The sequence below is a fragment of the Rhagoletis pomonella genome, unplaced genomic scaffold (genome assembly GCF_013731165.1).
Source record: "Rhagoletis pomonella isolate Grant_MI unplaced genomic scaffold, Rhpom_1.0 Rhpom_scaffold_00006, whole genome shotgun sequence".
In the NCBI taxonomy this organism is placed as follows: Eukaryota; Metazoa; Arthropoda; class Insecta; order Diptera; family Tephritidae; genus Rhagoletis; species Rhagoletis pomonella.
Window position 1 is genome coordinate 81,751,078 of NW_023458560.1, and position 17,324 is coordinate 81,768,401.

Here is a 17,324-nt window from a genome sequence, read left to right on the forward strand (position 1 = left end):
GCAGCGAATTAAAATTCAGCGGCTCCGCTGGCTTGGCCATGTCGTTCGAATGGACAGAAACGCTCCTGCTCCGAAAGGATTCAATGAGAGCCGCGATGCTGGTAACAGAGGAAAGACCAGGTGGAGAAGGACTTGGCTTCACTTGGCATTTCCAATTGGCGTCAGTTGGCACAGAAAAGAAATGACTGGCGTGCTGTTTTGGATTCGGCCAAAATTGTCTAGGCGGTTATAGCGCCAATAAATAAGAAGTGCACACTACTAAAATTTAATTTTTTTTCTTTGACAACTTCCCTTGCTGTTGCCTTGGAATATAAAACTAGTAATTATATTAATGCGGTTGAAAAAAATGGAAGTGGGCTCAAAATCTTATCAGAAAAAGTTGCCGCATTCCAAGGCGAATATAGTTATGTATATAAAGTGGTATCGATTCAACAAATACAACCGTTACTTGTATTTTGTTTTTGCTTTTAGCGGGCCATTGTCAAATTTCAGCTATTCTTCCCCAAAGGAATAAGGGGGGACGAAAATACAAACACTCTCACGTTTTCACTCACTCACTAGCGAAAAACAAAATTTTGACAGTCAAACGCTACTCACAGCTGATGAAACAACACCACCTGATATAAATTCGCCTTGCCGCATTCAAGAATTGTATTTTGATGTTTCAAATATGCTCAACATATGCCAAATACGAAATACTCAAACACGTAAAATACATTGGACATCAATCGGAATATTTTTACAAAAAATTTAATAATCTCTGGTTGGATCTGGAAACGTTTCGATCTTAAGGAAAATAATATCCGATGTCTATGTATTAACATTATATTCAAATGACCAAAGTACAAACTCTGTCTTGTAAACTTACTTTGAACGTATCGTGTATGTCACATTTTGTCTCCAATGGCTGCAATTTTACATTAACCGTGCCGATAAGTGTATCCGAGCGAAGAAATCCACTGAAACAACACGTAGGCAGTATACGACTTAGTCCACAATAATCTAAACTGCATCTTTGGTTTTTGTAAAGCATTAATTATAAAATGCACGATTTTTTTTACATTTTTAAATGTGTGAGTACGACCACCAATCCGGAGCAGACAAGTATTTACAATGAAATGAAAAATAATGTCTTTCCAATACATGGTCTTATTCATAAAAAAAAAAATGAAATGTATTTAAAAAATATTATTTTCATATAATTTTCCGATAAAAAGGCATTTACTTTTTTATTTTTAATGAATAGGGTCTCATTGTCAAGAAAGAAAAATATTTAAGTGTAAAAAAGTTGTAAAAATATCTGACATCAATATCTCTTAACCAAACATTGCATGAACATACACACATGATTCAATAATTAAAGGTTTGCTCATTAGTTGACATTAGAGTTTTGATACTCCCTTAGCTCCCTTAGTAAAATTTAGCACACACACACGAACCCTCACACAGTGCCTTGCTAAGGGAGCCGATTTTGTCAAGAGGGAGTGAGAAAACTGTTTATTGAGCAAACCTTTTATTATTGAATCATGGAACATATCGTCGCCTGGGTAAAAGATTGTCGTATGTTAATTTCGGCAGGTTGTGGGAAATCTCGATTGAAGTTTGGAATGCAATTTCTCAAAAACGCGAAGATAGATTTTCTCCAAAGTCTCTGAAAATGTTACTAGTTCACAAATTCTTAAATTATTTCATTTTTAATGTTTATTGTTAATTAGTTTTGTGTTTATGAAGGATTTTCTTTAGTAAAACTTTGTCGTAAGCGACATTTGTCCACAATTCGGCAGCCACTTTGTATGAAATACGACAAAATGTGATCAAAATTTCTACCAAATTAACGACACATTTTACTCGGAAACTAAAGGAGATATTCAAAAATGGAGAACGCCATTTTGAAGATATTGATTAGTTTAATATGACTGCATCACTAACTTATCTAAACTAACTAAATTATCGAAAAAATTTTAGTCAATATCACGAAAACTAGAGGAGATATCTAAAAACTGATAACCACAATCGAAAGATGTTATTTCAAAATATATAACTGCATCTAGAACTAAAAATCGTCAAAAGTTCGCTTACGACAATCTTTTACCCAGGCGTCATATTTTGTCAACATTTGCTAGAAACTAGGATAAGGAAAATAAACGGAAAACGCTAACCTCAATTTTTCGATTGTTTTGTTAATAAGACACTTTTACTAGATACAGTCAATAGCTGAAAGTTAAATCAAGCATCAAAATTATGGAAAGTAAATTAGTCCTTACTACTACAGATATTAGCCAGTAAAATTTTTAAATTACCTACATACAATAATATTTTTATTTTTAGTAAGTTAGCACATTGCATGAGGCAAAACTATAGTGTTTTTATTTTATAATCATTAATAATTAATTTACCACTTACCCACGTGAAAACACTTCGAATTTCACACCGTGTCTTTTGAATATACGTTGGAACTGTCGATTTCCACGTTGTATTTCTACTCGGAAATGTTGGTCATAGTCTGGGTTGTCGGTGTTCTTGACCACTGAGGTTTTTGCTCGAAACGTTTCATCCTAAATAGGTAGTGAACACGTTAGATGAATGATGATGAAACGAATAATTTCAAAATTACATTCAAAAGTGGAAATTCCAATTTTACATAAGTATCTATGTCTTTTGGATTAGGCACGTTATAGTTGAGGCCACGTACAATAACTATTTCCAATTCGTTATCGGTAAGTTCTGTGTTACAGTGCACAATATTGAAGTTTCTCTTTTCGTAGTGGAATTTGGGCAGATCCAAATTTTTGCGCTTGGAATAACGTACCATGTCTAAATCCTTCTGCACAGTTAAAGCCAAGTTTTCAAAGCGATTCATACCGGCTACATCACCCATAGCTTTATGGTGATCCCTTTCAATATGAATTTGTGAATTTGTGAGCAGCATTAAGTGCGACAGCCCCAAACCAAGCCGGATTTCATAAGTTTTTTTTTTTTTTTTTTTTAAAGTACGCCTATCCATTATTAAATAGATACCAGCCGAATTTGTTATATTCCCAATTAATTACTTTTGGTAACATCTTTAATTTTTGCAGTTTTCAAACTAAATTTATTTGAGTTTTTTTACTACAGAGTTCTACGAAAAAAAAATTTTTCAGAATAAGCCAATAACAGTAATAACACAAAAAATTATACTGAAAGAGTTCTGTGTTCAAAGGGAGTACGCCAATATAATCCCTGTTACACAAAACTGTTTCCGAGTTTTTTTTTATTATTTGAGCAAGTGTTAAAACTGAAGAGAAAAAAGTGATTATTAAAAAAGAATTATAAACTTACATATCGCACGTTTAATAATATAGGGATGTAATTCAAAATTTACATTTTTTTTAATTTCATCATAAAATGAATAAGACTGACAAGTAGAACATGTTCAGCCTAACAGATGGCTAAACTTCCCAAAAATGGCGAAGATGTAGGTTCTTTTAACTGTCTTTTTGTATACCAACTGTATGAATTGAGCAAACTTTGATTGTGTTTTCCCACAAAATTGTAATTTTTAAATACTTCTGTATATTACTAAACGTGCGATATCGCTAGTATAGAGCCTGTCAGACCTGGCAATGCAATATATTTCGAAAAGACTATCAAATTGAGAAAAATTCAGAAAGCAGTTGCATGAGCTGTCAGACCTTGCATTTAAAGTGTATTTCGAAAGAGGTGATTGCTAGTGCAGCCGAGCAAGTTGAAATATATTTCCGAAATCGATTTGCGCTCTCTCAACTGATTTCCGAAATGTGATAGGCAGGTCTTTCTGGCTGTTCACACAACGAAATAAAGTTTCTCTTTCTCAATTTGCCAGCGAATTGCTTGGAAAAGATGGAAATATTGCCACGTCTGGCACGCTCTTATAGTAATTAACGAAAAATCCATAATTCACTTTTCTTTACGATCCCTGATTTTTATTCATATGGAATGCTTGGGTCTCTGATTTCGGACTCATCGTTTTTTCACATTAATGCTTTTGTACGAATTATGTAGTCATATAAGAAATTTTGTACAATTTTTGCCCGCTAAAACTTTAAAATATATTGTATATACTTGTGTATGTATGTTTGTATCTACATATGAATACATATATATCCTCTATCACCTAGGGAATAAGTGTTTTTGCGACCGAATACGGAAGCTTTGAATTCGAGGGAATTATAAAAACGAAATTTGGCATACATACATCTAGAGGGCTGAATGAATTCATTAAAAACGGCTTGTGAATTATTCATATACAAAAGGAATGAATGATTTTGGCTTAAAATTTGTTTTAATTTGAATGAATACCTATTCAGATATATGTGTCGACATTACAATATTCAAAGTGAAAATAAATTGAATTGAAATAATAATTATTATTATTGCTGCGCACCTTCCTGCAAACCATTTTTTCAGAGTATTCTGAATAGTAGAAAAATTTTTAAAATTTCGTAAAGATTTCATCCGATTTTTTTGCCGAATTTTCTAAATTAAATAAACTGTGCGCACTTCGATTCTGTTACGAAATTTCGGAAGAAAATCGGTAAAGCAATGAAAATAATGCTGCTATGTGAAGAATTTCCTGCAGAATTTTTTTCGTACAAAAATTTTTTTACGAGTTAGTGCCAACCCCTTCATATAAGTTTCCTTGTAGATTCGTAAAAAAAATCGTTACAGAAATGAGATACCCCTCAAGATTTCGTTTAGATTTCGGGAACTTGGATTTGCAGGGCTATTACAATACGAACAAATTTGTTTGTAGAAAAAAACTTTAACCGAAATGACTTTGAATGGTTTTAATGTTTTTCATTCATTCATTCTTTTACATTCTTACAATTAAAGGTAGAAAATTTAAAACAAAATGTATATTCATAACTTAAAAAATTCCAAACGCTGAAGCTCTACCCAGAATTACAGCGTACGACGGTAAAGCGGCAGTGAAATCCGTCAGAGTAAACACAATTACAGCGCACGACGGCTTCCGTCAGTTGTGATTTGAAAATTACCAATAAAATTAAATATTTTTTCGGTACGTGCGTGTATGTAGATTTGCTGGAAATAAAAATGGCTGAAAACATTGCCAAACTTGTGAAAATAATAAAAAAATTACTACAATCAATCCCCGCTGGGCGGTAGAAATAGAAATAAATCTAAATCATCCGAAAAACGTCGGCGGAAAAAAATGCTGCCGCCGCAATTATGAACCATTCCATATGCGTTCCCACGACAGTGGGGTCTACGTAATCGGAACGACCCAGTTTTATATCTAACCAAGAACCGTCACTCCAGCAACACTCCCCAAAAAGTCTTTGGGGAATTTGTATGGTGCTACAACAACAACAACAACAACCATTCCATATGCCTTTGTGAGTTTTAATTTTGACAGCGGTTAACCGACGGCCGCTTTACCGTCGTCCGCTGCAATTCTGGGTAGAGCTTGAGTGTTTTGTATGTTGAGTAGAATACTTAAATATACGGTACTCTGTTTGGCTAGAAGTTTGAATGAATTCATGCAGCCCTCTATTGTATATCAGTTTCTGCGGAGACGGTGGAATGACAGCATAAACGTAATTTTTTCGATTTTTTTTTTTTTTGTTGTTCATAAAATGCAAAAGGAAGTGGTGGAAATGAGTCTTGGAGAGTCGTGAAAAACATTATTGAAATCCGGTTTGTTTTCGGTTGCCCTGAAACAGCCTGACAGTAAAATGTTTCTATTAGATTGCTACCTTGTATTTTTGCACATCATTAATTGTTTTGCTAATTGTTCTTCAACCCGTATTCCAATATCCGACATGTCGTCATCTGGATCGCATTCTCCTGTTGTCACAATGGCAAATGATTCCTCCAGATTGTCACGTTGAGATGGTGGTAATGGTAACTGTAATATAAGCGATAGTTGTAATCACACATACATACATACATACATATATAAAAGTTGTGGGAAATGTAGTCCTCATTTTAAAAGTCGGAAGGACAGACTACTCACTAGCAAAATATTTTAGACCAATTAGTTTGCCCGCCTTCTTGCTAAAAACAATGGAGATCATTGATAATTAAACTAGATCTAACACTCTGAAAGTGGCCCCTCTTCATCCCAACCAGCAAACGTACAGGGTGGAAATATCCACGGGCACTGCTCTGTATGCGCTGACTACAGTGAGTCTTTGGGGGAGTCTTTGACTGTGGAGAGAGTGTGCGCTTTCCCCGATATCGAGGAGCCTTCGATTATTCCCAGATAGATGGATGGACTACTCCAAACAAAAATCGTTGAAAGACAGCGTAGTACAGCTTCAAACAACAAAGTGATACCTGCAAAGTGGGGTACTAGCACCCCTTCTGTTGAGTTTGGTAGTGGAACAATGGCATCCACTGAAAGGGGTACGCGGCTGACATAGTAATAATAGCCAGAGGAAAGTTCAAGAGTACCATAGTGACATAGCAGGTGACATAGTACAAAGAGGTCTAAGGACTGTCATCGTACTCTCCAAGAGGATAAGGAACCTTCCCGGTATGTGGAATATAACCTTAAATGGGGTCGTTCTTAAGGTGTCTGCCGAAGTTAGGTAACTGGGTCTAATCCTAAATTCTTAGCTTCTGTGGAGATCTCACGTCGGCCCGACCACATCAAAGGCTACCAGGGCAGTAATGATATGCGGGCGTTAGCAGGAAAGTCTTGGAGGTGCAGCCCAAAGATCCTTAGATGGATGTACATTATGATAGTACTACCAATAACGACTTATGGGCGGTGACTTGGACTTCAAGAACAGCCTTGGCCACGGTGAGACAGTATCTTAATAAATGGCAACGTCTAGCTATTGTATGTATTACGCGAGCAATATGCACATGCCCGACGACAGCACTAGAGGTAATTCTTGATCTGGAGCCACTACTCCTCACCATAGAGCAGGCTGGGAGACGTACCATCTTAAATTTTTAAAGAGATGGTTATGGTAAAGGGTAGGTTCTTTGCACTTGGGCGACTACAGTATGGAGGGGTATATACAGGTATTTATGCTCCGAGGATGAAACTACCCGTTTCCATGGGCAAAATGCTAATCCTTAGCGACAGCCAGGTAATACTTAAGGTATTATTATCCTTTGAGATAAAATCATAATTAGTCCTTCAGTGCATTGAGAACCTTAACACCATTGCGGAATTCAATAGCATGTAGCCAAGAAACGAGATAGCAGACGTCTGAGCCAGAACATCGGCGGCCAAGTCTCCGATAGGTCGCGAGCCATTCCTTGCAATAGGCCCAAATACCATTAGGGGAGTCCTTAAAAAAGGCACATTATGTACAGTGAACAACACTGGCATAGTACAAAATGACTTCGCCAGGCCAAAAACTTACTGGTGATATGTATACATATTCTAAAAAGATATAACTTTTATTTAACCTCCCCAAACACAAACTTAGAATCATTACAGGCATCCTCACTGGATACTGCAGATTAAGAAGACATAAGCATAAGCTGGAAGTCTGATAAACTGATCTCTGTCATTTCTGCGATTCAGCTGAGGAGACATCATACCATGTGTTTCTGAAGCGTTGCCAGAGAGAGAGCACATACCTACACTCCTTACTTGAGAAGGAATCCTTGGGATCAAAAGCTCCGTTTAGATTTTACATGATAGATAGTTACAATGAATTTCTTAGATTTTGCCCAACAAGTGTTATAGATATCGTTAATTGAACAACTTGACATATATGTATGTATACGGCTTTTGTAGATATGTATATTAAAAGGTAAAAACAACATACCGTGCTAAGATCCACTGGTAACCCACTACTTGCTGCATTTAATAATGAATCGAATCCCTTATATATCTTGAGGTACTCCTTAGCCTGATTGATTTCCCCAGCTTTTTTAGCGTCGATTGCAGCAATCTTGAATTCTTTCTGCCGGTCAAGGAGAATTTTCATCTGTTGCTCCGCTAAATTGTTCTTTTGCTGATTTCCTGATGTACGAGTAGTTAAATCATGATTTTCGGGTGGGGGCCTGGGCGAAGTTGGTATTGGCGTATTCTCTGAACAATCTTGACTTGAAATGCTGCCATCCGCAGATGTGCCAGATGGGTTAGCAATTGGGGATATCGCTGAAGCGGAAGTATTGGCGGGAGCCCCATTTGAGGTTGGTAGAGGCCCGAAACCTGGCGGAACGGGCAATTCATCGTAAGCTACTGGTCGTCCTGTTTTAAATTGTTTAATCGCATCTTCATACTGTTTCACAATGCGTCCGAAGCGTCGGGCCTTGCTGGAATTGCCTTCTGCTTTAGCCGAATCTTCTACGGCTTTATACTTGTCCAACCGTTGCTGAAGTGCTTCAAGCATTGAAAGTGGTGCGTCCCCGTCGTTTTGAACAGCAATTGACTCGGTGTTTTCAACCAGTGCACGATCTGCTCCGTTTTCGTTTTTTTCATCTGTATTGTTTTGCAGTTTGGACAAAAAATCCATAAATTGCTCAGGAGGTGGAGGCATGTCACTCAAGTCTACTTCTTGCCCGTCCTCAACCATTTTCATGACCATATCAAACTGTTTCACTACCTTAAGGAATTGAATTGCACCATTGGTGTCACCATTACGTTTTGCTTGCAATGCTGCAGCTTTATATTCACGTTGACGCTCGCGCATTTGTTCCAACATTGGGCTGCTTGTCGTTAGTGATTCTGTACTTTGGGGTATTTTTGCGGCTGAGTTCGAGTCTGATCCCGACGTTGGAGGAGGCGGAGCAGTTCGGGAAGGGCTATTCACTGTTTCATTTTGCTCCAGTTGAGTTTGTGGCTTTACACTAACTTCTGGCGGAATGTCCTCTTCTTTGATTTCTTTTCCGGCATTTGCTTGTTTTTGCAGCTCCAACAAAGTATTTAAACCCCGTCCAAAGCGTCGTGCTTTTGCACTTTCTCCGCTTGCCTTAGCACTTGCTTCTGCTAATTTGTACATTTCAATACGTTGCTGAATGAGGTGTATAGTATTAACAGTTGTTGTTGACAAGATAGGTTGCTGCTGGCCCTCTTCCGAAATTAACTCGCCATCGTTCGATTGGACAGCTTCCGCTTCTTCATTTTCTGCGGCGTTCCCTTCAACCCCTGCTATATTGTGTAGTTCACCTAAAAGATCCGTATCATTTTCCAAATCTACGTCATTATCGTCCCCCTCATCCTCGCTACCAACATCTTTCAAGCTCTCTGCAATCATTTTATCAAGATCTGTATTTGTTGCTGGCTTAGTTGGAGGTTTTCGCAAAGGCTTTACACCTTTTCCGCCAGCGATAGCGGCGAGTTCTGCCTCCAAGTCACTATCGTTGCCGACGTCATCTCCGTAGCCAGTTGATGGATCGAAATCATCCGGAATTTCCGTTAGACCAAACTAAGAGAACGAAAAATATTGGGTACTGATGAGTCATTCACATTTGGAAAATGAAAACAAAGTACACCATATTTCATACCTGCGATAAATCATGGTTTCTTCGCTTAGCTGGTTCAGGTTTTCTACGTGAAAACATATTTGGATCGGGGTTTTTGGATATATTAGAACCTGGATGAAAATAGGATTTAAAGTTTTTAATTTTCTTTCAACAGACTACTAGCTGCTATTTTTCCAAGTTCTTTTTGTCTGCTGCTGTCGTTTTGTTTTGATCCGGATCAGCTGATGTTGCACTGTGGTCAATCTCCACAGTTTTATTTTACAAAATTTAACGATCTCAATCAAGGAGTTGCTGTTATTGAACTTTGTTCATATTACAGCATAAATTAGTTTATTTCGGCCAAATTACTTCATAAATAAATAAAGAAATTATAATTAAATGAGTAAAAAATACATATTTTATTGATATTAGACTTAATTTAAATATATTAAAATTTAAAATAAAAATTTTGCAGTTCTAATATAAATTGTTACATGTGATTTTTATTTTAATGTATTGTTTTATTTTATTGAAAATGTTATTTTAGTTAATACAAAAGTTTTCTTTGTATTGTTATTGTTTTTTTTATATTTTTTATTATTATAACATTTTTCTCCAGTGGAGTGTCTTCGATTTCTGTTTATGGTTCACCTGGTGTTTTAAGGATAATTGGATTCTCCTTGCCATTCTGGACTTTAAGTTCTCAAAGCTACAAAAAAAGTCAAATTTTGCTTTCATATATGATATATATTTTTGATAATATTGTTATAATAATAACATTATTATTAATAATATATAGATATATTATTGCAATATGCTTTTAACTTGCTTCAAATAAGTTTCCTTTACGTTAAATATTTGTTTAAGTGAATATTATTTCGTTTGAATGTACTTTTCCCCATTTAGTGAGTTCATTTTTTATAATTTCGTCTTCCTCGTGCTAGTAGTATAAAAATAGTGCTGCCATTTCAAATGAGAATGACCCAGACATTTTCGTGAGAAATGATCGTGATACTGAGCTGGATAACCCAAATAAACACAACTCTTACCTTGCTTTTTTTGCGTTCAACGAAAATGCATTCCTGTCGCGATTGTTAAATCAGCTGTTACAAAATTTTATTTTTTTCATCTAACCATTGTTTATACAATCTTTTTTCGGCTACTGCGATTTCAAGTCAAGGAAATACAAAGGACATCATTTCCGCGAAATGGCAGCTAAGCCCCCCTCAGCGTGATCTTATTCGTATTATTATCAATAATTTTATAAATTCCTTGCGACCACGCCAATTTAAGGGGAATTTGGTTGGAGAAGACTATTTTGGAAATAAATATTATGAGATTCCTGCAAATCCATCGATTGGTAAAAGAAAAGCGTCACGCTATTTCGAACCAAATGATAAGGAAGCGTTTGATCAAGAACTTACAGCGGAATGGGAGGCATGGTTGCGAGGCCGCCGTGATGATCCACCCACTCGTGAAGAGTTAGTAAAAAACCTGTCAATTATGGAAATGAAGCGTCGAAATGCATCTGAACTTGAAGCTACTTACGGGGAAAAGGACAGCAAAGGAAAGCTCTTGCCGAAAGAAAAGGAAATGATTGGCACTTTCCCCAAGTATGATGAATATGAAATTATTCCTGGCAAGGATCCAGAGAAAAAATAATAAAACGAGTAGGTGTTGTTATATTTATTCATCTTTTAATAAATTGTTATGCAGTTTTATTGCAATATGATGATAAAATTCAACAATAAACAAATCTAAGAGTTACAATATTATATCACCAATCGTCTAGATCTAAATCTTTTACAATATCGACGCTTTCTGGATTATCGGGTTCTTCCAATGGTATATCATCCTCAGGCTGTGAAGCACTAGTTTGTTTTGGTTTCTTTTGTTTTTTAATTCGTTTCACTCTTAGAGGAGGATTATCTCGTTCTTTAATGTCCGTATTTGGCATTTCCTCATCTTCTGAATCTGACGGGAATAGTTCCAACTCACCATTATCATTCCTAATTGCCACATTATCTTTGCTGGGACGTTTAATGCTTGGTATATCATAGTCTGCATTGATACTATCGATTTGAGCTGCCTGCCGTCTTTTCTTTGCTTCATGCGTTTTTACCCAGCTTTCATAGTAGATCGATAACGGTGTTCCCTTATTATGTACTTTTGTTTCCCAAGAATTGACTTGTGCCACATCATTAAGATTAAATGTAATTTTACGTCGCTCCTGGTCGATAAATCGTGAGTTCTCCTGAATCTTGTCCAAAAGCTGTTTTAGTTTCCTAGAATAATTGCCATTTCTGCACTCTTTGAGATAGCTCTTCAGCGCTAATACAGTTGGTACAACCAAATCGCTGAAAGCTAGTGTCGCTGATTCATTAGCTAATAACTCTAAAACAAGGCTACATACTTGCTCGATTACTTCGTCACGAAAACCATTTTCAGATAACTGACCTTTGTTAAGGCGTAAAATGCAGGTAAATTGAATTGGTCGCATGGATACAACAGTATGTTTACGGTTAAAAGTGTTACTACGCAAAACTTCTAAAATCAATGGGAGTAAGGGGATAAATGCATGCGTTTCTTTGGCCAATGTTATAAGTATTTTTATGCAATGAAAACGCAAGGGAAAGTATTGCGCTGTTGGTATAAGGCGGATAACTCCCAAAGTTATTGTAACTAACGGGTATACAAGTGGCTGTAGCTGAGGCTTGTTCGTAGTAGCTCCTAACAGATCAGCCCATAAACGCAAAGAATTCACATACTGCCAATTATAAACCGCTTGAAAGCTGTCCTTTTTCTTCAGTATTACTGCGTTGCGCAAATGAATCGCCAATTGTCGGATATAAAGAAAAGCATGCTGGTAGGATGCATTTAAATCCAAAGCGAACATTTCAACAAGAGAGCGACGCATGAAATTTATGCTAGGAAGCGTATTGGGGGAAACAAATTTTGAATTCCGCACATAAGAGAGATACATGGCTTTTAAAACATGATGTAACATCGAAACCTGAAAAGATAAAAAACATATTTTATGGAATTCAACAATACCACAAATTTAAATAATAATATAATTAAAAGCGCTACATACCTGCTGATTGCGAGTAATCTTGAGAATGCAAAGAAACGCTAGCACTCTTATTGTTTCATCGCCTGTGGCCCATAACACTATTAGACGTTTCAATATAGTTTTTCCTAAGGTTGTAAATGATGCAGTCATTACAGCCATTTGGTGCAAATGTTTTAGTAAAACCGAAAGTATATTCGCACTGGAGACCTGCTCTACCAATCGAATAAGATCGGTTAAGTAATATCGTAAGCAACCTCGAACTTTAGTCCATTTTTTTGTTTTATGGATTGGAGTTGTCGAGCGCGGGGTTAAACCTAGAATGCGCAAAAGAGCTGGATAAAGATGCAGAACACACAATTGGACAACGCCGTTGAAAGTAGCTGAACCAACAACCTTAAACGAAGTTGGTGCTGTATTTCCTTCATCCGATGTAATGCTAGCTAGAGCAGAACTAAAAGCTTGAATGACCTTGCGCACTATATCTAAGGAAACATTCTGCTTTTCCAATTGCACTTGCCATTGACGTAGCAAATTTAATGTTACTTTTTGTTGCCCATCAGGAACAATATCAGCGTCATCTTCAAAATCGCTTTCATCGCTGGCTACTTCTAGATTCTCATTGGGTTTATGATACATTTCACTGTCTTCATTATCGTTGCTGTCAGAGTCTCCCAAATTATTTTTAATCTCCTTCTCTTCGTCCGCGGTTTTATTTCTAGCTTTATCATCGTTACCCTGATTTTCATCATCAGAATCGTCGCTGTCGAACATATTAAAATCCAACAACTTTTTATCATTTTGCTTCAGAAAATCATAAAACTCTGGATCGATGTCTTTTAAACTTTCAAGTTCCTCCTTGTGCGATTTATTTTTCTTTTTTTTATCATATTTCTTATCTTCATTGGAATCTTTGAAAGAATTCTTTCCGCCGGCTATTCTGTTCTTCAAAAACTTGGCAGTTTTAATGGAAATTTTACTCTGGTTGTTTTCCTTAGCTTTTTTTAGTTTCTTTGTGTCTTTGATCGATTTGATACTTTTCATATTTATTAAAGGTTTAGGATTAACCAAAGTCTTGCGCTTTTTTAATCCTTTCATTTTTTTAAACCACAATAAAAAGATATAAAAAGAAACGTGCGTTTTAAAATGCAAGCAATGTAGATATGCCCGATATTCATCAATCTTCGATGACAACAATTGTTCGAACATATGAATCGATGTTTTTCATCGGTTACTAAAAATATTCATCAATATTTATTGAGCTTGAGGCCGTTTGTAATGAAAAACTATTGTGAAAAGCACCAATAATTTTGAAATAATTGTGGAAGTGATTGCTATTTCGGAAATCACCACATTTCCTCATCAAAATGCTCAAAATGTACCGCGTGTTGACATCGATTTTAGAGGACTACATGGGAGCTACACATTGTTCATCAAGCTTGTCAGTCATGAATTTATCAGTTTGGACTGACGCCTTGCAGCGGTCAAACTATCAGTCATGTATAAGATGAAATCATCATTCAAAATTCATCAAGGAAAGATGGAGGATAAACTGATAATGCAGGAATTTATATTGGTCGAACCACCAAATTATTGATTGATATACATTATCAACACCGGCAATAGAAAACTCTGATTGCTTAATTCTTGTAATCTCTTCTATAGGACGAAAAAATAATATTTGTTTTTTTTTTACATCTTCAACACTGCATGGTTTTTGGTATTTTTTAATCATACTTAAAAATTCTTCATATGATTTTATTTCTCTTTTGCTCTAGTACGTTTTTTTAATTGGATGTAAAGAGAAGGCACGCCCCTGTTACTCACTTTTGCTACAATTATAACAAGTTGTCCCTTCACACACATGTGTGTACGGTCGGTGTTATACACAAATTTTGTTTGGCAAACTGCGTGGAATTGTTGTTGCAGCAAACTCGGAGAGAGCGAGTTGGGCGATTCTCACAGCAATCTAATTTTGTTTGGTCAAACTGCAGCAAATTCGATGTTGTCATATACAAAAATTTTAGATAATTGTTGTTATACACAAAAATTGCCGTGATACCTAAGCCCGAGAACTTAATTAATGCTGTAGGAGCTCGAAAGATAGGGACACAGTTAATTGCCTATACGACAGAGCTGTAAAACTGTGAAATCATTTAAAATTAAAAATCATCAATTTTATATTATTATGTTTTCATTGAATTCTCGCTTATTGAATAATGCGGCTTATAGTTTTCCAATTCTACATTCACTCAAAGTAGATACGATTGCACACATTTCCATATTCAAAGAAAGATTGAAAAAATTGAATGACGAACGATTCACTTTTAACACTGAATAAGCATTCAGATGAATGCAGCTTTTGCTATGTGTGCACACATCCACTCAGTACCAATCAATTGATATAAATATTTTGAACACACAAAACCCACTGAAAAATACGCCAGGTTGCATTTTATTAAAAAGACTGCAAAATTTCAACACGAAAAATAGTTAATAGAGCGTTATCATCAGTTTTTTTCACTTAAATTTGTACAAGGATTTATAAGAATAAAAAATATTAATTGGAGAAATATTTTTTAGTGAACGTGTCGTTAGAATGTCATTATGAAAAATATAAATTATTAATGATTTTAACATCTTTGTTTAGAAAATTGTCAGCTTTCCAAATAAGTGTTACCAATATACCATTAATAATGCATAATGCATAAATTAGTACATACATATATAAGTTAATATAAACTAACAAATTTAAGAGCTTCTGGTTCTAACTTTAGACATACATATACATTTCATTATTTAATTATAAAAATTTTTTATACAAATTTCTTCGTACATTTTTTCGTCGCTATTGGGTCAAGCAGTTGGTTTGTGGAGGTTTTTTCATTTACAATAAGCCACAAATTATCAACATTTCCAACAAAAAAAATATTTAACAAAATTCGTTGGTCTCTATTTTCATTAACATCCTTTTCCGAAAGTGCAGTATTTAAGAATTTATACCCATTTCATTGAGCACGCTTTTTAACCCAAGTTTTGGTTTGTTTGTTAACATCAAAACTACATATCGACACCTAAGTGGAAGATCGACCTATCTCGGCAGCCAGTTCGAAAACTCCCTATCTCAAAAAACTGTTATAGAACACCCTATTTCAGAATTTTGTTGAAGAACGCCCTATCTCAGAATGCGGTTCAAAAACGCCCTATCTCGGCAAATTTTCAATATATTTTCATTTGAGATAGGGCGTTCTTCAACCAAATTCTGAAGTAGGACTTTCATAAAAAGTTTTCTGAGTTAGGGCGTTTTTGAATTGGCTGCCGAGATAGGTCGATCTTCCAATCAGATGTCGGTATATTAATAAAAAATGATTAAATATTGTCTGCTGTAACCTATTTTAGAAATAATTTATTTATTAGGATTTGCAATTTGAAAAAATCAGTTCCTTCCAATTTTGGGAATCAAACGGGACCCCACACAAGCAAAAATCGTTTTCTACAATCTTTATTAACCTGAAGGGCTAGACAACAAACAACCGCTATGCGAACAAAGTTATAATACCCATGTGCACAAATGCGCTCGGGTGTAATTTGTTCTTAAAACATTATTCTAAATGTATGTTTTGAACAAATTGATTTCAAAAGTTAGAAATATGTCCCATTTTTCAAAAGTTTATAATAATAAACATGTGAGTTTTTTAGCAATTTGTTTTCTGTAATTAAGGAAATATTGAATTTTTTGAATTTTTCGAAATTACCGTTTTATGGGAGGGACCAGGTTATTGTTTAATTTTTGTATTTTCAATACGCTTCTGCCCTACATAAAGGGAAACCCGCGTACCGAATTTTCTTCCGATATCTCAACTTTTCCTAGAGTTATCGTGTACACAAACGAACGGACAGACAGACAGACGGAGATGGACTAATCAACTTCTCTTTTTATTCTGGGCATTTACGGTATATACATACATATGTACATAAATGTAGTATATATCTATCTCGATTTTGGTTGTTCCAAATATCCGTTACGTGAGAAAAGTTATAGTACCCTACTGCAGAAGTGCGTAGTAAATATGTTTAAATAGTACACCTTTTAATTAATAATTAATAAAAGAAATTTTACAATGTAACTCCTCAACCCCTCTTTAAAGAAAACAAGAACCCTTGTAAAATTTCGTTTTGAAAGTTTTCAAATTTGAAAACTGAAGAAAAAAATTAATAGAAAAAAAATCATATAAATTAAATTTATATATACATATATTCATATATTTTTTAAACCCTTTTCGCAATTGGTGTACTCTTGTAACCGGTAAATTTTGTTACCCCGTGAAATATGCAATACCAGAATTTCCACAATTCTTCATGGCTGAATTGCTGAATATATAGCATTACCAACGTTCCTAGAATCGCGGTGACATGAACAGGTAACATTTTTTGGTAATACAATTTTCCGGTTACAAAATCTTCGGTTACGTGCAGAATAGACCTTTTATGGTTCTAAAAGTCTATAATACGAAGGGACAGATGCCGGTAATGAAATTCTTAAGTTTTTTCAAGCAAGAGTTTTAAAAACTCAATTCTATTGACACTGTTTTATATTTCTATATACAGTTCACTAGTTTCGAATCTAATATATGTAAATGTATGTATCAAGATGTGTCCTTTGTGCTCGACGGTTGCGATGTTTGTTTGGACTGATTTCGCACCAGTCATTAGCCATGGGTTAATGTCAGAAAACGTCTATACATACGCGTTGAAATACATACATACGTATACATATATGTTTTTTTCAATTCCAGATATGTTTAAACTTTAAAGTATAAAATATATCAACCCTGGGAAA

The 17,324-nt window shown here is 35.4% G+C and overlaps 3 protein-coding genes across 5 annotated transcripts in view; 1 reads left to right on the forward strand and 2 right to left on the reverse strand.

Annotated features, from left to right (window-relative positions):
• The window catches only part of LOC118741465 (coiled-coil and C2 domain-containing protein 1-like), a 55,027-nt gene extending 45,353 nt beyond the window's left edge, over nt 1-9,674 (reverse strand). The window contains exons 1-6 of one of the 3 annotated variants that reach the window (XM_036473443.1): nt 9,457-9,671; nt 7,773-9,377; nt 5,736-5,887; nt 2,615-2,894; nt 2,404-2,555; nt 869-1,013 (exon numbers count right to left, since the gene is read on the reverse strand). In XM_036473443.1, coding sequence (XP_036329336.1) covers nt 869-1,013; nt 2,404-2,555; nt 2,615-2,894; nt 5,736-5,887; nt 7,773-9,377; nt 9,457-9,513 — 2,391 coding nt within the window. In that variant the 5' untranslated portion in view covers nt 9,514-9,671. Of the gene's footprint in view, nt 1-868; nt 1,014-2,403; nt 2,556-2,614; nt 2,895-5,735; nt 5,888-7,772; nt 9,378-9,456 lie in introns of all 3 variants that reach the window. The other 2 variants (XM_036473445.1, XM_036473446.1) reach the window with 2 other exon arrangements.
• Nucleotides 9,675-10,392: 718 nt separating this feature from the next.
• LOC118742171 (NADH dehydrogenase [ubiquinone] 1 alpha subcomplex assembly factor 2) lies at nt 10,393-11,189 on the forward strand. Its single transcript, XM_036474128.1, has 2 exons — nt 10,393-10,409; nt 10,518-11,189. Exons 1-2 carry the CDS (start codon nt 10,393-10,395, stop codon nt 11,074-11,076), a joined length of 576 nt encoding a protein of 191 aa, XP_036330021.1. The 3' UTR covers nt 11,077-11,189.
• Nucleotides 11,090-13,658, reverse strand: LOC118741469 (nucleolar complex protein 2 homolog). Its single transcript, XM_036473450.1, has 2 exons — nt 12,509-13,658; nt 11,090-12,427 (listed from the first exon to the last, which is right to left on the reverse strand). Exons 1-2 carry the CDS (start codon nt 13,580-13,582, stop codon nt 11,192-11,194), a joined length of 2,310 nt encoding a protein of 769 aa, XP_036329343.1. The 5' UTR covers nt 13,583-13,658; the 3' UTR covers nt 11,090-11,191.
• Nucleotides 13,659-17,324: the final 3,666 nt, after the last annotated feature.

Excerpts from the sequence above, each read along its gene's own strand:
- LOC118741469 (XM_036473450.1), bottom strand. The coding sequence starts at position 13,582 with ATGAAAGGATTAAAAAAGCGCAAGACTTTGGTTAATCCTAAACCTTTA. Across the intron at positions 12,428-12,508 it reads AGATTACTCGCAATCAGCAG|GTTTCGATGTTACATCATGT; the intron begins GTATGTAGCGCT and ends TTATCTTTTCAG.